The sequence below is a fragment of the Vulpes lagopus genome, chromosome 10 (genome assembly GCF_018345385.1).
Source record: "Vulpes lagopus strain Blue_001 chromosome 10, ASM1834538v1, whole genome shotgun sequence".
Classification (NCBI taxonomy): Eukaryota; Metazoa; Chordata; class Mammalia; order Carnivora; family Canidae; genus Vulpes; species Vulpes lagopus.
Genome location: NC_054833.1, coordinates 9,525,913 through 9,553,289, shown reverse-complemented (window position 1 = coordinate 9,553,289; position 27,377 = coordinate 9,525,913). Strand labels below are relative to the sequence as shown.

Genomic DNA, 27,377 nt, shown 5'->3' with positions numbered 1-27,377 from the left:
CCTCCCAGACGTGCTTTTTTAGGAAGAGGAAATGGATAGATGGGCTCCAGAAAGCAGGCAGCTGGTCCTTCTTGTGGTATGGATGACTTCCTGAGACATCTCATCAGTGATGCCAAAGAGAGCCTATAGTTCAGAGCCACTGTGGCTGTCCAGGCTTCACCATAAAAGGCACGGTACCAAGTGCCAGGGCAGGGGCCATGTGGTGGATAGCCCAGATCTGGGAGTAGGAAAGGCTGAGTCTCAAAATTACCAGTGCAAGGCCAACAAGACCTGGTCAGTGGAGGGAGTTTACCAGGTTTCCTGAGAGAAACTGTCCTGCAATAAGTTTCTCAGGAGACCAACCATTATCGACACCAGTGGTGAATGAAGCCAGGACAGAGGTCTGTGCCCCAAAATTAGATGGGAGAAAGTACTCCTCAACCAGGGGTCAGCAGGAGGCAGCAGAGGACAACAAATTATAGGTGCCTATCCTGGCTTGTAGGATGGGACCCATCCTGTGGAGACCCAACTTAGGAGCCAAGGGGCTCAGCAGACAGACCAAAGGGAGGTAGAAAGGTCACAAAAGGCTGAGTTTGAGCCAAAGGAAGAGTAATTTTAAACAGAAAGAAGCTGTCCAGGAATCCTTTTCTACATATCTGGGTTTTTTGTTGTTGTTGGCCAATTTTAATTTGTGTTAACTTGTTTTCCTTTTTAAACTGTTCTTTTAAAAAATCCCTTTATTTTTATTTTTTATTAGTTTCAGGTGTAGAATTTAGTGATTCATCATTTATGTACAACACCCAGTGCTCATCTCAATAAGCAATTAAGTCTCCTTAATGCCATTACCCATTTAACCCCTCTCCCTGGCCACCTCCCCTTCTGCAACCCTGTTTGTTCTCTATAAAGAGTCTGTGTTATGTTTGCCTCTTTCTCTTTTTTCCTTACCCCCTATGTTCATCTATTTTGTTTCTTAAATTCCACATGAGTAAAATCATATGGTATTTGTTTCTCAGACTTATTTCGCTTAGTATAATACCCTGTAGCTCCACCATATTGTTGAAATGGCAAGATTGCATTCTTTTTGATGGCTGAGTAATATTCCATTGTGTATCAATACCACATCTTCTTCATCCATTCATCAGTTGATAGACATTTGGGCTCTTTCCATAATTTGGCTATTGTTGATAGTGCTGCTATAAATATTAGGTGCATGGGCCCCTTTGAATCAATATCTTTATATCCTTTGGGTAAATACCTAATACTGCAATTGCTGGATCTGAGGGTATTTCTATTTTTAACTTTCTGAGGAACCTCCATTGTTTTCCACAGTGGCTGCAACAGTTTGCATCCCCACCAACAATGTAAGAGGGTTCCTGTGTCTTCACATTCTTGCCAACATCTGTTGTTTCCTGTGTTAATTTTAGCCATTCTGACAGATGTGAGGTGGTATCTCACTGTAGTTTCCATTTGTATTTCCCTGAGGATTAGTCATATTGAACGTCTTTTCATGTGTCTGTTGGCCATTTGTAGGTCTTCTTTGGGAAAATGCCTGTCATGTCTTATGCCATTTTAAAAAAGTGGATTATTTGTTTTTTTGGATGTTGAGTTTTCCATGTTCTTTATATATTTTGGTTACTGACCCTTTATCAGATATGTCATTTGCAAATTTCTCCATTCCGGAAGTTGCTTTTTAGTTTTGTAGATTGTTTCCTTTGCTGTGCAGAAGCTTTTTATCTTGATGAAGTCCCAATAGTTCTTTTTGCTTTTGTTACCTTTGCCTCAGGAGGCATATCTAGTAAGAAGTTGCTATGGCCAATGTCAAAGAGGTTACTGACTGTGTTGTCCTCTAGGATTTTGATGGTCTATTGTCTCACATTTAGGTCTTTCATTCATTTTGAGTTTATTCTTGTGTATGGTGTAAGAAAGTGGCCCAGTATCATTCTTTTGCATGTGGCTGTCCAGTTTCCACAACACCACGTGTTGAAGAGACTGTTCCCCCCCCCCATTGGATATTCTTTCCTGCTTTGTTGAAGATTAGTCGACCATAGAGTTGAGGGTCCATTTCTGGGTTTTCTATTCTGTTCCATTGATCTATGTGTCTGTTTTTGTGCCAGTACTACACTGTCTTGATGACTACACTTTGTAATATAACTTGAAGTCTGGAATTGTGATCCCTCCAGATTTTTCTTTTTCAAAATTGCTTTAGCTATTCAGGATCTTTTGTGGTTCCATACAAATTTTAGGATTGCTTGTTCTAGCTCTGTGAAAAAATCTGGTGGTATTTTCATAGGGATTGTATTAAATGTGTAGATTGGTTTGAGTAATATGGACATTTTAGTAATATTTGTTCTTCCAATCCATGAACATAGAGTACTTTTCCATTTATTTGTATCATCTTCAATTTATTTCATCAATGTTTTATGGTTTTCAGAGTATAGATCTTTTACTTTGGTTAGGTTTATTCTTAGGTATTTTATGGGTTTTGGTACAATTGTAAATGGGATCGATTCCTTGGTTAGGTTTATTCTTAGGTATTTTATGGGTTTTGGTGCAATTGTAAATGGGATCGATTCCTTGATTTCTCTTCCTGCTGCCTCATTATTGGTGCATAGAAATGCAACTGATTCCTGTACACTGATTTTTGTATCCTGTGACTTTACTGAATGTGTGTATCACTTTTAGCAATTTTTTGGTGGAGTTTTTTTTTGGCGGGGGGTTCTACATGGAGTAGTAGTATGTTGTCTGCAAATAGTGAAAGCCTGACTTCTTCCTTTCTTATTTGGATGCCTTTTATTTCTTTTCGTTGTCTGATTGCTATAGCTAAGTCTTGCAGTACTATGTTAAATAACAGTGGTAAGAGTGGACATCCCTGTCTTGTTCCTGACCATAGAGGAAAAGCTCTCAGTTCTTCCCCACTGAGGATGATATTAGCTGTGACTTTCTTATATTTGGCCTTTATGATGTTCAGGTATGTTCTCTCTATCTCTATTCTTTTTTTTTTTTTTTTTTTTTTTTTTTTTTTTTTTTTTACCAAGAATGGATGATGTATTTGTCAAATGTTTTTTCTGCATCTATGGAGAGGATCACATGGTTCTTATACTTTCTTTTATTAATGTGGTGTGTCATGTTGATTGATTTGCAAATATTGAACCGCTCTTAGAACCCAGGAGTAAATCCCACTTGATCATGGTGAGTGATTCTTATAATATTCTGTTGAGAATTCTTGCATTCGTGTTCATCAGGGACATTGGCCTATAGTTCTCTTTTTAGTAGCATCTGTCTCTGATTTTTGTATCAGGGTAACTCTAGATGTATAGAAGAAACCTGGAAGTTTCCTTCCTTTTCTATTTTTTGGAATAGTTTGAGAAGAATATGTATTAGCTCTTTTTAAAATGTTTAATACAATTCCCCTGCAAATCCATCTGGCCCTGGACTTTTGTTGGGAGATTTTTGATTACTGATTCAATTTCTTTGTTAGTTACCAATCTGTTCAAATTTTTCTATGTCTTCTGTTTCAGTTTTGGCACTTTATATGTTTCTAGGAATTTTTCCATTTCTTCCAGATTGCCCAATTTGTTGGCATATAGTTTTTCATAATATCCTATTATAATTGTATTTCTGTGATGTTGGTTGTGATTTCTTCTCTCTCATTGATTTCATTTATTTGGATCTTTCTCTTTTCTTTTGGATAAGTCTGGCTATGGGTTTATAAACTTTATTAATTTTTTCAAATAACTAGTTCCCACTTTCATTGATCTGTTCTACTGGATTTTTTTGTTTGTTTGTTTCTAAATCATTTATTTCTGCCCTAACGTTTACCATTTCCCTTCTTCTGCTGGCTCTCATTTGTTGTTCTTTTTCTCAGTCCTTTCGGTGTAAGGTTAGATTGCACATTTGAGATTTTTCTTACTTCTAGAGGTAGGCCTGTATTGCTGTCTACTTCCCTCTTATGACCACCTTTGCTGCATCCCAACGGTTTTGGACTGTTGTTTAATTTTTTTGTTTCCATGTTTTGTTTTATTTTTTTTAATTTCTTCTTTAATTTCCTGGTGGACCTATTCCTTCTGTAGTAGATATTCTTTAACCTCCAATTTTTTTCTTGTGGTTGACTTCAAGTTTCATAGTGTCGTTGGAAAATATGCAGGGTATGATCTTAATCTTTTTGTACCTGTTGCAGCCTGATTTGTGACCTCATATGTGATCTAGATAATGTCTCATGTGCAGTTGAAAAGAATGTGTATTCTGCTGCTCTAGGATGGAATATTCTGAATATATCTGTTAAATCCATCTGGTCCAGTGTGTCATTCAAAGCCACTGTTTACTTGTTGATTTTCTGCTTAGGTGATCTGCCCATTGATGTAAGTGGGGTGTTAAGGTCCCCTACTATTATTGTATTATTATTATCAGTGGGTTCCTTTTTTGTTTGTTGTTGTTTTTCCATATTTGGGTGCTCCCATGTTGGGGGAATAAATATTTACAATTGTTAGATCTTCTTGTTGGATAGACCCCTTTACTGTGATATAATGCCTTTCTTCAGCTCTTATTACAGCGTTTGGTTTAAAATCTAGTTTGTCTGATATAAGTATGGCTACTCCAGCTTTCTTTCTTTCCTTTTTTTTCCTTTTAAGATTTTATTTATTTATTCATAAGAGACACCCAGAGAGAGGCAGAGACACAGGCAGAGGGAGAAACAGTGGGGAGCCTGATGCGGGAATTGATCCCAGGACCCCGGCATCATGACCTGAGCCGAAGGCAGATGTTCAACCACTGAGCCACCCAAGCATCCCTCCCCTTTCTTTTGATGTCCATTTACATGGTAAATGTTTCACCATCCCCTCACTTTCAATCTGCAGGTGACTTTAGGTCTAAAATGAGTCTCTTGTATGCAGCAAGATGTGTCATTTTTTTTTTAAAGATTTCTTTATTTATTCATGAGACACACACAGAGGCAAAGACATAGGCAGAGGGAGAAACAGGCTCCTCGCAGGGAGCCTGATGGCGGGACTCAATCCCCAATCCCAGGATCATGACCTGGGCTGAAGGCAGGCAACCCAACCCTGAGCTACCCAGGCATCCCAAGATGTGTCATTTTTTAAAAAATCCATTCTAACACCTTATGCCTTGATGGGAGCGTTTAGTCCATTTATATTCAGAGAAATTATTGATAGATATGAATTTCATGCCATTTTATTACTGTTTTGTCATTGTTTCTGGAGATTTTTCTCTGTTCCTTTCTAGTCTTTGCTGCTTTCTGTCTTTCTTTCCCACTCAGAGTCTCCTTTAATATTTCTTGTAGGCTGGGGATCCCTGGGTGGCGCAGCGGTTTGGCGCCTGCCTTTGGCCCAGGGCGCGATCCTGGAGACCCGGGATCGAATCCCACGTCGGGCTCCGGGTGCATGGAGCCTGCTTCTCCCTCTGCCTGTGTCTCTGCCTCTCTCTCTATCTCTCTGTGACTATCATAAATAAATAAAAATTTAAAAAAAAAAAAATTTCTTGTAGGCTCCCCACAGCGAGCCTGCTTTTCTACCTCTATGTCTCTGCCTGTGTCTCTCATGAATAAATAAATAAAATCTTTAAAAAAATTTTCCTGCAGGGTTGGTTTAGTGGTCCCAAACTCCTTTAGTTTTTCTCTGTCTGGGAAACTCTTTATCTCTCCTTCAATACTGAATGACAGTTTTGCTGGATTGAGTATTCTTGGCTGCAGATTTCTCCCATCCACCATGTTGACTATATCATGCCACTCTCTTCTAGCCTGTCAGGTTTCCAGGACAGATCTGCTGCTAACCTTATTTGTCTTCCTTTGTAAGTTAGGGACTTCTTTGGTCTTGCTGCTTTTAGGATTTTCCCTTTACCTCTAAATTTTTGCAAATTTATCTACATTATGTCTTGGTGTTGACCTGCTTTTATTGATTTTGATGGACGTTCTCTGTGCCTTCTGGTTTTGGATGTTTGTTTCTTTCCCTGGGTTAGGGAAGTACTCAGCTAGAATTTCCTCACATAAACCTTCTGCCCTCTTTTATCTCTTCTTCTTCTGAGACTCCTATGATACAAATGTTATCATGTTTCATGGGGTCACTGTGTTCCCTACATCTACATTCATGACACAAGATGTTTCTTTCCCTCTTTTGCTCAGTTCCATTATCTTTCATATTGTATTTTCTTTATCACCTATTCGTTCCTCTGCCTCTTCCATCTTTGCGATCATGGCATCCAATTGATTTTGAATCTCAGCTATTGCATTTTTCATTTTGGCCTGATTGGTTTTAAGCTCTTTTATCTCTGTGGTAAGGGTTATCTCTGATGTCTTCTGTGCTTTTCTCAAGCCCAGCTAGTATTCTTATGACTGTTGCTTTCACTTCTGCATCAGAAAATAAACAAATTCTGGATCAGACATGTTAATTACATCTGTTTCGATTGGATCCCTCGCTATGACCTTTGTTTTCTTTTGGGATGAATCCTGTCTTGGCATTTTGTCTAGATCTCAGTCTTCTCTGCGTTAGGAAAGCCTGTTATGTCTCCCGCTCCTGAGTGTAATGACTTTTTGAAGAAGAGGTCACAAGCGCCCAGGGTCTGGGGCTTCGGGAAGTGTCTCCGGTGATGCTCCGCGCGCTCTGCTGCTGCGCTGAGGCTGCTCTAGCCCTCGGGTCAGTCCTCGGCAGTCTGCCCTCGCCTGCAGCGAGGAGCCTTTGGACCTTAGCCAGAGTGAGGCGCGGCGTAACTCCGTGTGCTCGGCGCGCTCCGGTCTGCTTACTGAGAGGCCTGATGTCGCCACTCGAGCTGAGGCTTTGCAGAACCTTCTGGTCCGTAGATGTGGTGCGATGGGTGCTCGTCCTGGTCTTCCCGGGGAGGGGGGTGGTTCTCAGGCACACGTCCCGAGGACGACGGCAGCAGCAGGGCGTGCTCTATCCTGAAGTCACTGGTTGGGGGGTGGGGGTGGGGGTGGGGGGCGGGGGAGGGGGAGCGGGAGACGGGGCGGAGCGGCACCAGCCAGCTCTTTGGTCCCTGCGGCCGGGAGCTCATGCTCGCTGCGCTCAGGGAAGCCCTCCCAGAGGAGGAGGAACTTCTCGTGCATCCGAGGGGCTTTGTCAGACCAGGTTTCACACTGTGGGGCTGCTTGCGTCTCCGGAGCAGCGCGGGGCCTCGGGGCTCCACCCCAGCCAGGCTGGCTGAGCTCCACGACCCGCTCTCGGCACCTGGGGTGGCGGGGCCCCGTGGGGCGCTTCCGCGGGAGGGCGTCGCCTCACCGGGATTAACGCGGGGCCCACCCAGCTGGGCGGCCTCGCGGGGGCGCAGGAGCACGGGCTTGGGAGTCAGCAGCCAGGGGTCCCTGGGCCTAGGCCGGGGGGGGGCAGCGCGGCTCCCCAGGGGTGCTCCCAGAAGAGCGGCGTCTCCCGGGGCGTCTCCCGCGATCCTCGGGTCGTGCCGTCCGCCTCCGCCTGCGGCCCGGGGCTCCCGGCCAGCCCGCCCCGAGCTGAGCTCCAGGCCCCGGCCCCCCGGCGCAGGGCCCCCGAAACTGCCTTCGCAGTCAGCGGCGCTGGGGAAGCGCTCTCCGGCAGCCGTGCCCTGCGCCCCCCAGCGCCCCCCTCCGCGTCTCCCCGCCTCCTACCTTCCGTGACGCGGCCCTGCTCCCCCTCTGGTTGCAGTCGGTGCCGGGGTCCTCAGGGGGGCTCCCGGGACTCCGCACGACCGGGCCCATCCGGCGGTTGGAGGGCTGACCCAGCCTACGGGCCGCCGCCTCCCCCACGGTAGCTCCGCCCCCCACGTCCCTGCGCTTTACATTTCTTTTTCCAGTTGCCCTGTTTTGGGTTCAACGTTTCCGGTCCAGGGACGCCGGGTGGCGCGGCCGATTAGGCGCCCGACCCTTGGTTTCAGCTCGGGTCGTGACCTCAGGGCGGGGACACAGAGCCCCGGGCTGGGCTCTGCGCGCAGCGCCTCGGCCCGGGCCTCCCTGTCCCTCTCCCTGTCCCTCTGCCCCTCCTGCTGTGTTCACTCTCTCCAAAATAACTAAATAAATCTTAAAGCTTCATTTCATAAGCTTTAAGAGCTTTGAACCCCTCTTGCTTATATCCAAACATTTGGATGTGTATCACATTTTAATAAAATAATCCTACCATTGTCAGCATCTTCAGAAAAAAAAATCCTATCAACTTTTTTGTTTGTTTTGTTTTTTTTCAATCTGGCAACAGCCAGTTTTTTTTTTGTTGTTGTTGTTTTTCAATCTGGCAACAGCCAGTAACTTTTTTTTTTTAAAGATATCTCTCCAAGGAGATATTCTTTTTTTATTTATTTATTCATAGAGACACACACAGAGAGAGAGAGAGAGGGGGGGGGGCAGAGGAACAGGCAGAGGGAGAAGCAGGCTCCACGCAGGGAGCCCGATGTGGGACTCGATCCAGGGTACCCAGGATCACACCCCAGACTGCAGGCGGCGCTAAACTGCTGCGCCACCAGGGCTGCCCCCCCCCTTTTTTTTAATTTTATTTATCTATCTATCAACTCTTTTGTTGGCAGCCTTATTTCTAAAGCTAATCATTACCAGTACCGGCCTTAATAAGATGTGCTTGAATTTCCTAGGATTCATTTCCTATTTTGAGGAAAGCCATCGAATATATTCATGTGTTTATGCCTCTAATGAAGCAGATCTGAAAAGAATCAATTGTGAAAACATAACTATCAAATTGGCTATGACTCACACATTCAAATGATCCTCGAATTTTCACTTTTTTCTCAGTATCTTTTTATTTCATGAAACTGTGGCTTTCCTTTTGACCTTCCTGCTTATATAAATAAGAGTTAATTCCCACACTCATTCTTTAGTTCTGGTTAGGTTTGCTTTGGCTGCAGACCTCAGCTATGTAACCCCTAACTAGCTATGGACGCGTACAAATAGGTCTACAAATTCTTAGACATTCCTCTTTTCAAAGGGAAGAGCCATAATTTCCTTCTCCCAGTGGGGCTGTTTTAGTGCCTTTAATGACTAGAATGATGGAAGGGACAGTGTGTGACTTCCAAGTCTAAGTCATAAAAGGCAATTGGGGCTCCTCTTTGCCCTCCAGGACCACTCACCAGGAAGCCACCATGTTATGAGAACACTCAAGCAGCACGAAGGGGTCTCCGTGGCGGGGAAGCGCCAGCTTGCTGGCTGTGTAGGTCACCCTCAAAGTGGGTCCTTCAGTCCCAACCAAGCTTTCAGGTGACTGCAGCTCTATGTCTTGACCACCACTTCTGAGCAATTGCAGCCAGAACTACCAAGAACTGCCCACTCCTGAATTCTGGATCCACAGAAATGGCATGAGATGGTTATGGTTGTTTTAAGCTGCTGAGTTTAAGCGTACTTCATTTTGCAGCAACAGATAACTACTACTCTAGCTCTCTCACAAATATATGCCTCTACATATAAAAGGAGAAGGGGGAAAATGTGGGAAATTGGCATTATCATGAAGATATATGGTCTTGAGTGAGGGATGCCTGGGTTGCTCAGTGGTTGAGCATCTGCCTTTGGCTGAGGGTGTGATTCCAGGATGTTGCGATCGAGTCCCGCATCGGGCTCCCTGCAAGGAGCCTGCTTCTCCCTCTGCCTATGCCTCTGCATCTCTATGTCTCTCATCACTAAGTAAATAAAATCTTAATAAAAAAAAAAAAAAAAAAAAGACAGTCTTGAATGCAAGTGATCCTGAGGCTAGATCTTACAGCCTCATTCTTGGTGAAATGCTCCTTTCCTGGCAGTTGCCCTGGCTAGTATTTTAACTCTGGTATTTTCAAGTAGCTTGGCTTCTTTGTGGTTGATCAGATTATCCTGTACCTGGTGAACAGTACAAGGTAACTAATGAATTACATGAAGGGGTAGCTTCTGGCTTGGATTTTTAGTCAAAGAAAAATACATAGATTCTCCTGTGGCATCCCCAAAAGCCCATGCTAGACTCAGCAAAGACGAACTATAACCAAGAAATGTAAGGACATCTGTATGTGGTTTGGTTCAGGCAGCTATTGAGGAGACTGAAGGCCCAAAATAATGGTTTGAGGTTGTTAAAAAACACCCATGTGTTCCAGTTTTAAAACCTAAGTAGTTATGGGTGTTTTAGGTATTGTGAAAGGGTTGAATCGGTTTCTACTGCTCTAAAACCAAACTGGATCGTTTTGTTTTCCCTCTTCAAGCTGATTTTCTTCCAGAGACTCCAATTTGAAAACTTAGCTTTTTCTTTGTAGAACATTCATTGTTCTAGTAGCTGTGACTAAGGTCCCATAAGGATTCAAGAGTACCTTTCTTGGGCACAATCTGGCTCAGAGAAAACCTACAGTAAGCTCCAAGATGGTGGTTGCTGCCAACTGGGCTCACATAATGGGTACTGGGACACCCAAAGCATCTTCTGGAGCTGCAGTCGTCTAAGAACCGTGTGCAATGACAGGGGCACCCAGTGAGCCTCACAGATGGGAAAAAAATCACTTGTTCTTCCAAGCAGGCACAGAGGTGAGTGTGTGTTCCAGAACATCTGAAAGATAAAGACTAATGTTTTCTTCAACTTAAGTTAATTCACTGTATCTGGTGGGGGGGCGGGGGGGGGGGGAGAACTGTTAAGTGGCTCTCGAACCTACAATTATCTTTTCCCTTATCTCAGGCGATTAGAAACAGATGACAAGCAGGTAGCATCCTTTTCTGTTTTAGGCTCTTTTTGTTCCAGAAAAGCAAGAACACTTATTCAATTACATCCTCTTTCAGGACTCCTTAATGACATGATCAGAAAGCTTTACTTTTTAGAAATAAAGAATGTAATCAGGTCATTAGTTGTCTTTTTTATTCTTCCCCAAACTGTTCAAAAACTTCAATATTGCAATTTTCAAAATAAGTATCGATGAGAGCAGGATAAGTGAAAGTATTATTTTCCTCTTAACTCTAAAGGTATTTTTATGAAATCCTTCTTCCAGTAAGTTGGTGCTCTAGAAACACAAGGCTAAATTTTTGTTATGATAAAATGTGTGTCCAAATAACTGTAAACAAATGTGAGGCCACTAGTAATACTGTACTTTGGCAATAAGCTGTTAAACACATGCCTGTATGTGACTATCCGATATGCTAACACCAGTTTCCTCTCCCTGGGTCATGCTGACAAAGTCGATGACCAACTACCACTGATCTCATGCTAGTGCAAGGAATGATGATTTGCTCAGTTTGTCCTGATTCTATTTGTACCCATCATTTATTTAAATATTAAATGGCTGTTTTCCTCCCTCAGTCCTATGCTATGGAATTCAAATAACTTCGGATTTTCCCTGCTCTCTACTTTTGCCTGGAAGTCTACGTAAGATACTCTTCTGTCCAGAGTAGGCTACGTGGGTCTAATTCTTGACCTCTTCAGGAGGGCTACTACAGGGGCACCAGGGTGGCTCAGGTGGTTAGGCATCTGCCTTCAGCTCGGGTCATGATCTCAGGGTCCTGGGATTGAGCCCTGCGTAGGGCTCCCTGCTCAGCAGGAGTCTGCTTCCCTCTCTGCCTCTGCTCCTCCCCCTCATTTGTGTGCAGGCATATTTTCTTTCCCTCAAATAAAAAAAAAAAAATATATATATATATATATATACACACACATATATATATATGTTTTTTTTTTTAAGGCTGGCTACCATGAACAACTTCAATTTTTCTGAAAATGCTGTGTGCTACCATTTTAAGATAAACCTCTCCCACTGTGTGTCGGGTGGCAGGACACCACTCTGTGCTCTGTGAACATGGAAGACACACCTTGTCCTGTCTGCTGTGGATGTCGCATTGATTGGTTTGGAAAGTGCGAGATCCGGGCCAGCCCTTCTGCACTCTGAAGGCCTTCCGTCCTTCCTTCAGAGGCCTGTTCTCACCCGACACGACACGGAGGGGAGACTGATGCAAGCCTGCCACCCTCTCGCTCCCCCACCTCTCTCTCTTGGTTTTCCAGCAGCAAACACGTAATAACAGCGGCACCCATGGCACCCACTGCTGTGATAAATATCAAATGTTGGGAACGGTGCCTAGAACACAGTAAACTCCCAATGAATATTGGCTTATTCAGATTGGATAATTTTGGTTCAGGCTACGAGGACCCACATGTACGTATGAACATGGGAGATTAGATCTGCAGCTAGTGGCAGAGTTATTAAAGACAAACAACTGATGTTTTAAAATCCGAAGTAGACAGTCTGTATTCTAACACACGCGCGCGCACACACACACACACACATAATCTGTACCAATTAAATACAATAAAGTTGAAAGGGCATATAAATTACAGTTTTTCTTTTTTTAAAACAGACAATAGTAAAACACTACAGTCGGCTCACTATACACAAAATCATGAACAGCAGCTTTTCATTAAAGTCTCCCAAAATCTTACTCCTTTACTGATGCTAAGAACTTCAAGAAAAAGGTACAGCAGGCTGTACACATTCTCTCTCTCCCACAATGTATTTATTGCTGTACATCCACACCAACTTTATAGGCATCTACAGAATAGGTGCATAAAGTACTTTTGTAAAAATATCCACACACATAATCCCTTGATATCCCCGTTAGCAGGAGGACTTTGCAAACGAAGATGTGGACAGCAGTGTCCTCTGTACTCAAATCATCTGCTGCGGTCATGGTGAAGCGGGTACCTGTGAACTTTGTAGCTCATCCCATCTCCCCAGCGTTTTCCAGAATTTAAAGTAAAAGAACGACAGCAAAACCACACAATGAAACCTAACAATCCAAAACGAAAAACCACAAAAAGACAAAAAAAAAAAAAAACCAACACCCCCTCCCCTCCCCAAACCCAACTCCAGACGCGTCCTCCGGTTTGCTTACAGTAAGTAATACTGCTCTCTGCGTCCCACCTGCCTGGCCAGGCCAAACCAAGGGATAAGGAAGGCTGGAGTTAGAGCCCCATGCATTGTCGAGAGTTACAATACAATGTCACGTCAGCAGGCGGTGGGCCAGGTGGAAGACCAGGGAATAGAGCTGTGAGCTTTTTCAGTGTGCTTATGAGACAGGATAGAGAACGGCTACACGTGGCCTGGTAGCCAGGAGGAGTATGGCACCAAACTTGCAGTCAGGACATATATGTACACATAACAACAAGAGTGGACAGCAAAAACGTTCAGTCTTATGTTAAGTTCTTTGGTTGTAAAGAACAGCGTTCTGTAACCTTTTCTGCAAAGAGGGATCTGCAACCTCATTCTTAGGCAATCTTTTTCATCTGCTCACGTATCAGAGATTACCTAAGTTGCTCTGTAACCAAGTCCAGTACCTTATGATTTTCTACAAACCACTTTTATCTGCATTTTCATGTGCAGTCTTGTCTGTCTCTGAACAGACATACTATAGATATACATTTCATATACATCATATATATTATTTATAAAAAAAAAAAGCATTGACTCCAGATTCTACAGTAAGAACTGATTAAAATTAATTGTACAAGAATAAAGTCTGTTTGAATCTGTGGAGGATTCTACACAGTGGGTGTGTGTAGTAGTCAAGTGCAAACAAAAATACTGCCACTGAATTCAATCCAGGGTTTTCGGTTTTCTCTGGCTTTCTGGAAAAAAAAAAAAAAGCAGAGGCTGCCGATTTACCCGAGTGACAAAGTGCTGCCTCTCCCAGCTCGGGAGGAGAAAGGAGGTGGCCCACGGAACACATGGCTTCTCCACGCTGCTCTGGGGTCCCGGCTGGGCCGCAGCATGTTGCAAACATGGGGCTGGTGCTTTCACAAGGCAACCGGAGCGAAGATGCCATGGCCTGCGAGAAGCGCTTGCTGCCTTTCACCGAGTGGTCGTGCTGCCCTAGTGGGTTCAAGCAGAGGCCGGTGAGTTCAAGGTCCTGATCCTCCTTCACTCCCGACTCCAACACACACACACACACACACACACACACACACACACACACACACACACGGAGGGGCTCTCCCTGAAGGGACCCATGGGATCCAACGGACTATAGAATCCAGTTCTAGGATTTACACTGTGCGAGAGAGAAACCCAGCCCCAAGGTGAGGCTTCTAGGAAAAGTAACAACAGCAAGACCGAAAGTTAAAGTACAAACTTGTTACTGCAAGTTTCTAAAACCAAATCGTGTTAGAACAAAAATATTAAAACAATATTTTTTAAAGGAAAAAGATTGGGGATCCCTAGGTAGCTCAGACACTTAGTGCCTGCCTTCAGCCCAGGGCATGATCCTGGAGACCGGGATCGGGTCCCACATCAGGCTCCCTGCATGGAGTCTGCTTCTCCCTCTGCCTGTATCTGTGTCTCTCATGAATAAATAAGTAAAATCTTTAAAAAAAAGAAAAAGAAAAAGAAGATTCATCACAATCCCACATTACCCTGATACCACAAATACTGTTGTTAAATTCCACGTTGAAAGCAGAATCTTTGGCAGGAACATACTATTCTGGAGTGTCTGAAAACAAAAGGTGCGGTTCCTGTTCGTTGGTTCTAAATAATCCAAGCAATGGAACAGAGAGGAGGGACTGTTGCCTCTCCCCCATGTGGCCCTCAGACACCCTGTCACTGCAGCAGAGGGCGCTGGGAAACCCCGAGGCCCCTGCTCCCCCTGCACTGAAGCAGAACGGCAGGTGACGAGGGTGGTGACTTCTGGTTGAATTTTAAAGAGGCATCCTCCATACCGCTCAGTGGGTCTGCTGCACATTTAGGTTTGAGAGGCACTGTCTGAGGGGTAGAGTCAGCCCCAAGGACTTCTCAGAGGGGGGCCTGCGAGCCGAAGCGGACCAGCAGTGCGGATTTTGCCTGGAGTAGTAGAGGATGCCGAAGACTTTGAAACGAATGTTTTGTTTCCAAGAACAATAAGGAGTGACTATTCTTTGTCTTATGTTGGGGGGTGGGGGTCTTTTTTTTTATATAATTCTAAGAAATCATCATTTGGGTTTTTGCAGTTTATTGAGGCGTAAGCTGCGTAAGTGACCACACCCTGAAATCTTAAGGGAGTAAAGCTTGTGGGGTGGGGGGAGCCACCAAACTGGAATAATTTCCTCAACAAAGCAGAGACTGAATGGCACTACCATCGATCGATCGATCGTCTTCCTAGATTACCTTTCTAGTTCTGTCCGAGCCTGGTTTTGCTGCGTTCTGGTACCCTGTCCCCCTCCCACTGCTGCCATCGGGGTGTGGGACTCTAAATAGACAGCAGAGCATCTCTTATTTACACAATTTCCTCTTTTCCTTCGTATTCTTAGCAAATACTCATTTTGTTCTTTTAGTTTAAGAATCAAACTAAAAAATTAAGCTGTTGAACTATAATATAAAATGAAACATTGGGATCCCTGTGTGGCTCAGTGGTTTAGCACCTGCCTTAGGCCCAGGGCATGATCCTGGAGTCCCAGGATCAAGTCCCATATCGGACTCCTTGCATGGAGCCTGCTTCTCCCTCTGCCTGTGTCTCTGCCTCTCTCTCTCTGTGTCTCTCATAAATAAATAAATAAATCTTTAAAAAATAAAATAAAATTAAATGAAACATTATAATAAACCAACATGGTACCTTCCAAAGCCCAAACTTCAACTGCTCTGGGCACCAAATGACTTTTTTTTTTTTAAAGCAATTCTACGATGCATGCCTCCCTCCTCCCTGACCCCCCTGACACCCCATTTTAATGTGTCTGAAATTGGGATGTGTCCAACAATTACTGGTGTGATGCATTTTAACTGGAAGCTTTTTGTTTTGTTTGTTTGTTTTTTGGTAATGATGCATCAAATAATGGTTTAATCTAAGAATTAGAGAAATTACAGATTTGATGACATAAGGCAGATGCTATCTGAATGCCTTGGGACAGCCTGTATTTAAACTTCTCAGGGAATGAATGTGAGGTTGAATGATCCTTATTCAGCATCGACCCATAAGCCAGTTAGAAACGCCACCAGTGGTTAGGGCACCTGGGTGGCTCAGCAGTTGAGTGTCTGTCTGCCTTTGGCTCAGGGTGTGATCCCCGGGGTCCTGGGATTGAGTCCCGCATCGGGGTCCCCACAGGGAGCCTGCTTCTCCCTCTGCCTATGGCTCTGCCTCTCTCATGAATAAAATCTTGGGGGAAAAAAAAAAGATGGAAACACCACCGGCCCTAGATATTCTATAATTCTACTCTGACCCAGTGCAAGCAGGTGCACAGCCAGAGAGAGCCAGCTGGGCAGTGATGTGAGGTGAGCTCGCTGCCCAGGGGGCTCACCTGGCCTGTCAGCAGCATCTGAGGAAATCTCTCCCACTAAGTCATGCGGTGAAACGCCTCTGGGGGTTGGTGTACACAATCAGCCGTGCTCACCAATGGGACAGAACATAGAGGACAGCCTCTGGAATTTATTACCTGGTCATTCTCTGCCGAGGAATGCAGCTGGGCAGGGTCCCGAGGCCCGTCTGAGATACTCTTCTTGTCCGTTTTACTTGGCAGGTTCCTTCTACTTGAAAGCTCCCCAGTAGAAGAATCTGTCAAACCATCAAAATCTTTCCCGTCGGATACACCCATAAACTCTGTGAAAGAATGGTCCTCCAGGATGTTTGTGGTGTGTTCCACGGTCACTTCCCTGGGGTAAAATTCTCTGGCTGGTTGGCCATTTCTGCTGGAGCAGGCGTCTTGTTCTGAACAGGAGCCGGTCCTACAGAGGACTTTGGAGTTTTTCTCAGGGATGCTTTGGGGTGATGGGCTCCCTTTGGCTAAGGCACTGTTTTCCTTGAGTGGCACCAGAGCGATCTTATCTTTTACCAAGCCTCTTTCGACTTCAGTCAACTCTTTGTTTGAGGACGGTCGGGAGTCGTGCACAAGGGACGGTCCGCAATGCTCACTGGGGTCTGTGTCCTTGGTCTGCGTGGCTAGCTGGTCGGAGCTGTCACTAGAAGGGACTGCCATGTCGGACAGGGTGGCATTGGATGCACTGTGGGAAAAGTAGCCGCTGGTGATACTGCTGGTGGTAGGGCTACGGGACACTTCTTTCTCCAAGACCCTTGAGTTCACCAGATCCGCTTTAGAAGAAAACCACTCCCTATTCTCCAAGCTGGCATTGTAAACACTGAAGTCGGCGAACTCCACAGGTACGTAAGGCTGTGAACTTATCAGCTTCCTGTTAAGAGCTTCCAGATCATTTTCTTCCTCCTCAGAGTCCTGTAGTAAGGAAGGAAAAGTCACTCATTAGCTCCTTATGGTGACTTCACTGTTGAGCCATGTTTCAATATAGTCCTATTAAAGACATTCACAGTCACATGTTTAGTGGGCCTGCCTGCCTTCCTTTCTTCCTTTTTTTTCCTCTCTCTCTTCCTTCCTTCCTCTCTCTCTCATCCCCCCTCTCTCTCCGCCGCCCCCCCGCCTCGAGTTTGGTTAGATGCTGTCACCTATGGCGCATACAAGTACACTATTCTCAGAGGTCTGTGAGCATAAACCCATTATCACCTAATACGGAGATTTCTCTCTTCTGTGCTCACTCAGGGCTAATTGGAAATGCTTCCTTTGCTGGTTGAAGTGCAGGAGACTTTCAATTAATTTTAATTACTGATTAGCTTTCAGTTGTGATGTTTTCCCCTTTTGTAATTGAATGAGGAAGGGGCAGCTGGAGGCAGAGAAAAGCTGTTGCTTCACCTTCACCTTCAGCCACATGCAGGTAAGCGAGTGCTTTGAAGGTTTCAGAGCTATTTTATGGGGAGAGAGGGCAGTAAAATCAGGACCTCAACAGTGGCATAAGAACACCATTTCAAACTCATTCCCAGTGTTATATTAAACACTGCAGGCAGGGCTGTAACATACTAATAGCCTTACAATGAACACTTTCTAGGGGTTTGGAGAAGCATGGATGGAGGATTTGGCCAGGTGAGAAAGGTACTAAGATTTCACTGAAAATCTCCTTCAAATAGCTTTAGAATTCTGTTTGTAAACACTGATAAATATGCAGAAGTGGGTATTCTCGGCTCCCCAGCCTGTCTCTGAATCAATGATTCTTTTGTATTTGGTGGAAAACAATATAAAACATATGGATGTTTTATGTTCAAATAAAAGTAAATGATAAATGGTGCCTGCTGGCTCAGTCAGTAGAGCATGTGGCTTTTGATCTTGGGGTTGGGAGTCTGAGCCCCACTTTGGATGTTGAGCATACTTAAAAAGAAAAAAAAAAAGATATTACTACTAGTCATTTTAATTAGCCTCATAAGCATCTGATGATACTGCAAATATTCTTTTTCTCTTAAAACATGACGTTCAGTGAGTATTCATCAGGCATCCACTATATGCCAGCCATTGTCCTAAGACCTGGGAATACCAGTGTTGAGCAAAAACAGGCACAGTCCCTGTCTTCATGCAGTTATGACTTTAAGCCCTGGCTCTTAGCACAATCTTGGACCGTGCTTTGGTGGATGGAAATTTTATTTGGTACAAAAACAGACAGACTGTAAAGACCTGGAACCAATGCACTAACTCTACTCATTCAAGTATCATTTGAAGAGATTGAGGAGAGACGGAGAGAGAGGACGGGAAAGGGGAAGAAGAGCATACGCAAAGGACATGGCAGATGGCAGTTGACAAATGAACGTAAATTTCATCTACTGAATTTTATAGTAATTTCTTTTGCATAAGATGCTAACTACCTAAATAAATACCTTAATACTCTTCAGTGCTCCTTAGATTTTGAAGTAAGTTGAATATACATTACGTAAAAGCATCAGTTGTCTTAATTCCATGGCTATTAATCAAAGGTGAATATCAAGTATCAGTGATAAAAATTCTGGAAGTTAGCAAAACAAAATTTTTAGCAACTCTAATCTTGCCATCTTACTTTCAGCTACATTCTACATTAACTACCACTGTCAAAAAAAGGGGGTTGAGGGAATAGTTGGAAAGGAGCAAAGATTGGACAGATTGAATCAGTAGTTTTTGCCTGTATTTTCTAGATTCTCTACTTGATGTGTTTAGACTCAAAATTGAATTTCTAGTGTTTGTATCCTTGTATTTCCTTCTATTCCTTTTAAAGTATGCTCCGTGTTCAACGTGGGGCTCAAACTCATGACCTCATGATCTAGAGTCAGAGTTGCATGCTCTCCTGACTGAGCCAGCAAGGTGCCTCACCCTATATTTCCTTCTGTTTTAAGCTGGCAAAGAAATATAATTTCCCAAGCCCAGGAGTCTTTGATGCAATTAATTACTGAAAAGTTAGTTGTTACAAGGAAAACTAAATCTGAATATAAGAATTAGTAATCTGAGGCTCCTTTTTATGCCTGCACAGTTATTTCTTCTAAAGCCTGAGGAAAGACCTGTCATCCTAAAATATAACTTTGCTGAATGAAATATTCAATCATGAGCTTACTGGTAGAAACAGGTGCACATTTATCAAACTTGTCAAGATAAAAACATTATTCCTAAAGCATCAGAATGAGCTTAGTAAAACTGAAGCATTGATAAAACCCCCAAGAGATTAAGTTCAAATACGGATCAGTACATAGTTGTGCACTTAGGATAGGACTGTTGGAGGGAATGACCCAAAGAAAGAGGCTAGAGGACTAGGGACAAGTACTTCCAGAAACACGAAAACCAAGATGAAACATTTCCCAACATGTAAGCAGACTGAAAGTTTATCAAGTCGTTGCCTTCAAGCAACAAAGAGGACTTAATTGGCTTAAACTGTACCTTAAGGGAATCTGGTTAGATAGACTGCCTACTCCAGAAATATTTATCATTTTGTCTTAAAGGAGACGAAGGTTAGCACCTTCCTACAATGTCTTAGGGACAAGAAGGACTAAAACCCTACCTAAAAGTGAAGCATGGAGTCAAGTTCTCAAGCCTCTCTATAGCTACAGTCTTCATGATTTGATTTTTGCAATTCAGTTTATGCAACTGATATTTACGTATAGACAAAAACAGCTTGATTTTAAGAAGGGATCAAACCTCCATAAAAGCAGGGACTCCTTGCAAGGAGTTTCACTTGATTAAAGTCATTTCACTTCCACTGGAATGGGGTCTGTGCTGTCCAGGAGGGAGACGGTTTCTTTTCGGAAGGACTGTATCAGCCTAGGGCCCCAGTACTTCTGTCCATGGTGCTAAGAGGCCAACAGCTTTTTGGAAACAACAGCAGCAGGGCAATTGAAACTGCACTATTTGGGGGAGCACCTAGAGTCACTGGGGCCAGCCCAATTCTATTGAGGGATGGGGCCTTTGTTCTCATGCTCTCACCAACTGTGAGACCTTGGGTGAGCCACTCATCAAGTCCCTTGTTTCTTTTTCTGTAAAATGGAGAAATAAACTGGGGAATCAGTTGGGGGTGGGGCTCAGTCAGTTAAGCGTCTGCCTTCAGCTCAGGTCATGATCCTGGGGTCCTGGGATTGAGCCACACATTGGGCTCCCTGCGCTTCAGGGAGTCTGATCCTCCCTCTCCCTCTGCACCCCACCTCGTGCTCTTGCTTGCTCTCTCTCTCAAATGAATAAATTTAAGAATCTTTTAAAAAATTGAGAAATAAACCATATGCTGTCTATGCAAGACCCAAGAAGAGGGAGAAGTGATTTACTTTCTACTTTTCTCTCTGCTTCATGACTTAAAAAAAAGATGGACTCCAACGGCATATTGTTGTCTTTATCTTACTCAAACAAGACATGAGTCACATTTATGTATCTTCCCAAATTGATAAAACAATAAGCCCTGCTTTAAAAATTAAGGTTAGCTATATGTTTTATATGAAATCATAAAAAATTACTTCAACCTCCCGGATCAGACCAAATCACTGATTCGCACTCTGATTCTTCAAGAATGGAAAAGGAAGGAGAATGAATGGGGGAACAAAGGGATAAAACAGTATGTCCATTTGTAAGAGGAGAAATAAAATGAAAGCTTCCCAAAGACAATCAGAACCTCAGACCAAGCAAGTGATATCCTTAAAATCTACCAAAACATCCTGGAAATGCTTTCTGAAATAAATCAGTTAATAATAAATTCGAAGATGAAGAATACTGAGACAGATTTCTTTCTCTCTCTCTTTTTTTAAAAGATTTTATTTATTTATTCATGAGAGACACAGAGAGAGGCAGAGACACAGGCAGAGGGAGAAGCAGGCTCCATGCAGGGAGCCTGATGCAGGACTCGACCTCTGGACTCCGGGATCAGCCCTAAGCCAAAGGCAGACGCTCAACTGCTGAGCCACCCAGGTGTCCCAGACTTCTCTTATTGAAAAAAACATTAAGTTTTGTTTACTTAAGCACTTTCTACACCCAACTGGGGCTGGAACTCATGACCCTGAGATCAAGAGTCACACGACCGTCTGTGTGCCCCTTGATCCTGGGGTCCTGGCATCGAGCCAGCCCACACAGCCAGCCAAGTACCACTTTCTCTTTTTTAAAAGATGTTGTTGTTGTCTTGAGCCAGATTTATTTTTTTTTCTTAAAGATTTTATTTATTTATTTATGAGAGACACAGAGAGAGAGGCAGAGACATAGGCAGAGGGAGAAGCAGGTTCCCTGCAGGAAGCCTGACGCGGGACTTGATCCCGGTACCCCAGGATCACACCCTGAGCCAAAGGCAGATGCTCAACCGCACCCAGGCATCCCTTGAGCTAGATTTCTAAGGAGAGTCGAGGTAGATCTCTCAAGATTCAGGCAAGATTGTACCGTCAAATGCTGCTCAGTGGCCTTCAAGGTGTGTTTGATCACATAGAGCCTAACTGCTGCTGAGAGTTGCTGAGTTACGAGAAGCTGGTTTCAACCTACCTTCCGCTAGCTAAAAAGTTCTGAGATGGGTTTTATTTAAAAATATTACAAGGAGGGCAGCCCCGGTGGTGCAGTGGTTTAGCGCCGCCTGCAGCCCAGGGCGTGATCCTGGAGACCCTGGATGGAGTCCCACGTTGGGCTCTCTGTATGATGTCTGCTTCTCCCTCTGCCTGTGTGTCTCTGCCTCTCTCTCTCTCTCTCTCTGTCTCTATGAATAAATAAATAAAATCTTTAAAAAAATTAAATTAAAATATTACAAGGAAAGTAAAGAAAACGAGGCAAACTCTGTCAACAGTGAAGCTATCTACTGGGCAGACCCAGAAGGGTCATCTAGCAGTCTCTTGGTAGTATGTTCTACCAAAATGTATTCTGCTTTTTTAAAAAAATATTTTATTTATTTGAGGGAGAAAAAAAGAGAGAGGAGAATGAATGGGGGGGAGGGAGAAGCAGGCTCACCACTAAGCAGGACCCTGGGATCGTGACCTGAGCCGAAGGCAGATGCCCATCCGACTGAGCCACCCAGCCCCCCCCCCCCCAAATTATACTGTTACTAGAGGTTTAAATTTAATACCCATGCATCAGGGTGGTAGGTTCCACATCAACCAACACAGATCCAATCAGCCAGTGAGTTTGAAGGGGTAACAAACTAGCCCCTTGGCCTTCTGAGCCCACGCTACAGCCTTGCTAATTAATAAGCATGGAGAGGTCAAGTAAGTGATGGAGCCATTCATTAGGATTCAGAGATGTAGGGGCAGCTGCTGACGTTCACCCTCTTCTCCAGCAGGAACTATCTTGGGGCTTGGGATGGAGGAGCCAGGAAAACAGAGAGATGCTGGGGAAAGGGACAGAGGCGAGGGGGAAAGGGTGCTTTTTCTTTTGTCCTCAGGGGACAGGCAGGATGGGAGGGGCATTTCTGAAGATGTGCTAGCACTTCATGCACGCAGCTGGGTGGCCGACTGCACAGCCGGGTTAAGCTCCTGCTAGGTTCACACAGTATACAGGAGGAGTGCATTTTAGAACTGCTAAAGGACCTCACACCAACCGGTCTATGGGCCGGGTGTGCCACGGTGCGACCAGGAGAGGAAGCCTCCTACGCGCTGCCCACAGATCAGACCACGCACAGATACCAACATCCAGCAGCTCTGTTTCGCTCAGGGCTGCTTCACTGTTTCAAAGCCTACAAAGCCACAGGAAGGTGAAAGCTGAGACACAAAATGAGAAATATGTTTCTGGGCCAGAAAATAGTGGGTTTTTTTTGTTTGTTTGTTTAGTTTTGCTTTCATTTCACTGAGCTATCATTTATGATCCAAAGTGCCTGGTATTCAGCATATTAAAGAAACTATTTTCAAATCTGTAATTTGAAAACCAAGTGCTGGGAAATGGTTTTTCAACAGGCAGAGTTTCCACCTACCTGTGGCCATCTCTAAAGCAAGACGGACAGAAGGGGAGGCAGGACCTATTTTGCCAGCAAAGAAGGAACAGGCTACCTGAGATGCTAGGCGCATGGTGGGGGCACCACAGGCTCGTAGCGGGGCTACAAGCTAAGGAATAAGCTTGGCCAGGCCATCAGGCAGTGCGGAAGGAGCTTTCAAACACACCCACAGCTAAGTGCATGATTACTCACTCCAAGTAAGTGCAACTCCTCTAGGTAGATTAACTTCAGAATCTGGGCAATATGCATAGGCACATTAGAAAGATGCTGAATCAGTTAGAGTGATCTCTTTGTTACACTTTTTAAAGACTAGAACCAGTAAGAGTGTCTTCTCCCCTTTCCCTAAGCAAGTTGCTACCGGGCAAAAAGATAAAACAGAATGAACACTTAGAAAAAAATCACAGGTCACGGTCGTAGTCATGCAAAATCTCATTACCGGTGATTACATTTTTTATTTTTTAAAGTAAAGGCCCAGTACGGTATCTTAATGTCTTCTAAAGGATTTGGATGATTGTCTGTGAAAGAGGCCTTAACCCCACCACCAGGCAAGATGACAGAAACGGTTCCAGAACTTACAATCTTCTTCTCACGTTTGCTATTGTGCTCTACTGGCATGCTGTTGCCATTGCTTCCTGAGGGCACAATGCAGCCAAGGTTATGTGCCTGAGGTGAAGGCATGCTCTGCAAAGGTTAAGACACACAGATGCATCACATACAGAAGACGCCGACAGCCGAAATACACAGTTAAGTACGTGCCAGTTAGAAAAGCAAGGCAAACACTTATATCCTGTGTGAGTAGTGTAATTTGGCAGGCTGCGGTTAAACCACTGATGGAGTCTGACGAGACTACACACGCTCTATGGCAGATAGCATAGTTGGTTTTAGCCATGTAAAACAAATAAATACATAAATAAATAAAGCCTGTCATATTTTCAAAACACCTGGGGAACGTCTCTTTTCTCACTGAAGATTAAAAAAAAAAAACACACAAACAAAACTCTGAAAAGCCATAAACAAACAGAAAATAACAGCAAGACCACCACGCAAGAAATCCCACCAGGAACCTGCATGACCCACACACATCTACGGGCAGCATTCGATTTGTTAAGGTGCGTTGTCACCATGCCACAGGCAGCATGATTCTGCTCTGTTCTACACAGTACAAGATGAGCAGCACTTACCTCTTGGCTTAGGAGCGGCCTCGCTTCCAGAGCTATCCTTTTCTTATGCTCTTCTTTTACAGGCATTAAGGGTTTGAAAAACTTTGGTGGCTGGGGAGAGAATGCTTTAAAAGGACTGACTGTTAAGGCGTGGGGGTTCTCTGATGTACAACCTGGAGAGACAAACAGGCATGGATTGACAGGTGCACAGGAAGCCTGGTAACTATCTTGCCATGGGAATATCCGCAATGGCAAAGAAATCAACGGGCTAAGAAATCAATCTGGCTAAGGATTAAAACAGACTTGGGGCAACGGTGGAGACATATTTATCAGTCACAAGAAGTCAGCAAAGGCCTGGGCAGCATCAAAGAAAGCAGACACTGAATTATCTACTTTCTTTTCAAGATCCCCCTTAAGTGCTGCCTACTAGACTGATTTCAACTCATGCTGATCTCATGTTGCTCTGAATTCCCAGAGTCTATTACCCTTTTAGGCACTTGGGCACTTTGTCGTTCCATAGTTCAATTTTAGGATCTAGATCTTTTTGTATCTTTCACTGCTTATAGCAAGAAGAGGCTCAATAAATATTCAATGAATGGATACTGTATAAATTTTCTTACAAGCCTCATTTTTCTTCAAGTCACCCTGCTCCATATGACTAAGGAAGAACAATTCTGCTTTCCTGCTTTTACTCATTTCTTACTTCTAGGGACCTCTGTCCCTCCTCTGTGTTTTCTTCCCAATTCACTGGTACGATGTCACTTAGTAGGTAATGTATAAGGTGTATAAGGTGACAGAGCTGATTTATGTTTTCAGAGAATGCCGCTCCTTTCAGGGCACTGGGAGATTATATAGTTAGGTAATAATGCTGTCAGTGATCAAATTCATTTCTGGTATCATTTTTGAAACCGTTTTAGGAATAAAAAAATTCTCCTAAAAAATCTTTTGAGTACAAAAGCATTACACAGGTATATATTCTTTTGGTAAAGAATGAAGTCTGATCATAATATGATAAGATTTGCGTCTCAAAAGGGACTTCAAATTCAGGAAATGATGTGGGAAAACCGACTTGAAAATTCTGAAGTGCTACACAAAAAGCCTATAATTATTATTATTATTATTATCTGGATGATATACCGGATCTAAAGCAAAAGGAAATCACATAAGTGAACATGATACATTCTCTTCAAGAAGGTAGTTTAGAATCATCCAGTCTATTAAAATTTCAGGTTCCTATTTTATTAAATCCAACCCGTAAAAGAATTTGCCCCTCATGCTTTTCCTAAGAAATTATAAACAAAGAACACAGAGAAAAAAAATCTCACCACTACTTTCTTTACTCCTTCGAGGCGAATCCCTGGGTAAAGTTCCATAACAGGCTATATCTTGGTAGCTGGAGCTGTAGTCAGACATGTCTAATTGGTTCTCTAGCCAACCCTACAAGGTAAAGATATGGGTTAGCTGTAATTAAGTCCCATTAAAATGAGAAATGAAGCCCAGATTTCAGTCTTTTCCCATTTTTTAATGGCATTTTCTTTGTTTTTATTAATAGAATATTTCAAACATAGAAAAGTATGAGTGGCTGAATAATATGCCAAATAGTGTCCTACTCAAGATATAGGTCAAGAGTTAATATTATATTTGTCCAAGGTTTAATAAACTCATTACAAGTGGAGTGAAATCCCCTTCTGAAGCCCAGAGGTCCCATCCATTTTCCTCCCTTCCCCCACAAAGGGAGTGACATTGATAAATTTGGTGTGTATCTAGGGTGGCCAGATAATTTAAAGACCACAATGAAAACACTTTTTTGAGTGAATAGATTCATTAATAATTTCGCTTTGGTAGCAGGCACATGCTAGGACTGCCCAGGCAAACCAGAGGGTATGGTCACTCTACATATGCCCAAGATTTAAAAGTTTCAAACTGCCATACGATACTGGTATAGTTAAGAAGGAAAACTCCATTTGTGTATCATAAGCTTATTTCATCTTCTTCCTATTTCTCTGGAGTTGCCTGCCTTATCTAAAGACTAGATTTTAAACTTCTGGATACAGTTGGTGATTCTACTCTTTGAATCACTCAGTCCCCAGCATAATACATTAAATATAATATATGCTCCAAGAAATATTTGCTGAGCAAAGTCATGTTGCACAACATCCTTAATTTTAAATCCCTAACGTACCTAGTTGCAATAATTTCGATTTTGCAATGGTAGATATAATACTTTCTTAAATCATTGAGGTAGACCCATAAACACACAGATATTCAGCTCTGTGTAGGACTATCTGGGTATGGAAAATATGCTAAGGTACAGCATTGACACTAAGTACAAAGCAATTCCACATTAAGTCTTTGTACTTGGAAATGGACACGTGGAGACAAAGATCCACATCAGATTAAGATGGAAGTCCTGAGATTTTAAAAAGACCAAGGTACCCTAACTTTTCAGACTTTGATTCTGCTAGTAACCTAGCCATGCCCACGCTACAGCTACACACCTTATCATCTTCATCAAAGCCAGAAAGGTCTGGTCGACTGGAGGAGACCTGTAAGAGATCCATGGTTTTATCAATGTGGTTGATGTACTTAACATAAATTACATAGAAATATGGAAATGTAATGCCAGTTTTACAGCTGAAGCCTGAATGACCTTCTCAACCTCCTTTCTGCAATCCTCATGAGTAACAACTGTACTAAATCTGGGGTTGATTATTCCCATACAGGCTTTGTACAGTTACTTATATACATAAAAATTGATTTATATATAAAAATATATGCACATATTATATGTAAATATATAGGCACATGTAACATATATTTTGCATCTTTTTATAATTAAAATAAGTGGTATCTTACCATACATGCATGGTCTTTTTCATTAGTCTCATAATTTACTTGTTCTATTCTAGGTAGATATCTAGGCCACTGATACTTTTTCTCTATTACATACTCTGATGAAATAAATTATTGTTACTGTCCCTAAGTATCACTCTAGCTTATCCCACAATTATTGACATATATACCATTTCAGTAGTTTTAAATACATCCTATGTTTATTTCTTTTCTACGTTTATTATTTTTTAAAAGATTTATTTATTTGACAGAGAGAGCCAGAGAGCACAAGTGGGG

General features: G+C 43.2%; 1 protein-coding gene across 5 annotated transcripts in view; it reads right to left on the bottom strand.

Annotated features, from left to right (window-relative positions):
- Positions 1 to 12,121: 12,121 nt before the first annotated feature.
- Positions 12,122 to 27,377, bottom strand: part of KIF13A (kinesin family member 13A) — a 209,554-nt gene continuing 194,298 nt past the window's right edge. For 2 of the 5 annotated variants that reach the window (XM_041772619.1, XM_041772622.1), the window contains 6 exons: positions 26,747 to 26,794; positions 25,574 to 25,685; positions 24,270 to 24,421; positions 23,665 to 23,769; positions 16,293 to 17,084; positions 12,122 to 13,767 (listed from right to left, as the gene is read on the bottom strand). In XM_041772619.1, coding sequence (XP_041628553.1) covers positions 13,747 to 13,767; positions 16,293 to 17,084; positions 23,665 to 23,769; positions 24,270 to 24,421; positions 25,574 to 25,685; positions 26,747 to 26,794 — 1,230 coding nt within the window. In that variant the 3' untranslated portion in view covers positions 12,122 to 13,746. Of the gene's footprint in view, positions 13,768 to 16,292; positions 17,085 to 23,280; positions 23,323 to 23,664; positions 23,770 to 24,269; positions 24,422 to 25,573; positions 25,686 to 26,746; positions 26,795 to 27,377 lie in introns of all 5 variants that reach the window. The other 3 variants (XM_041772621.1, XM_041772623.1, XM_041772620.1) reach the window with 2 other exon arrangements.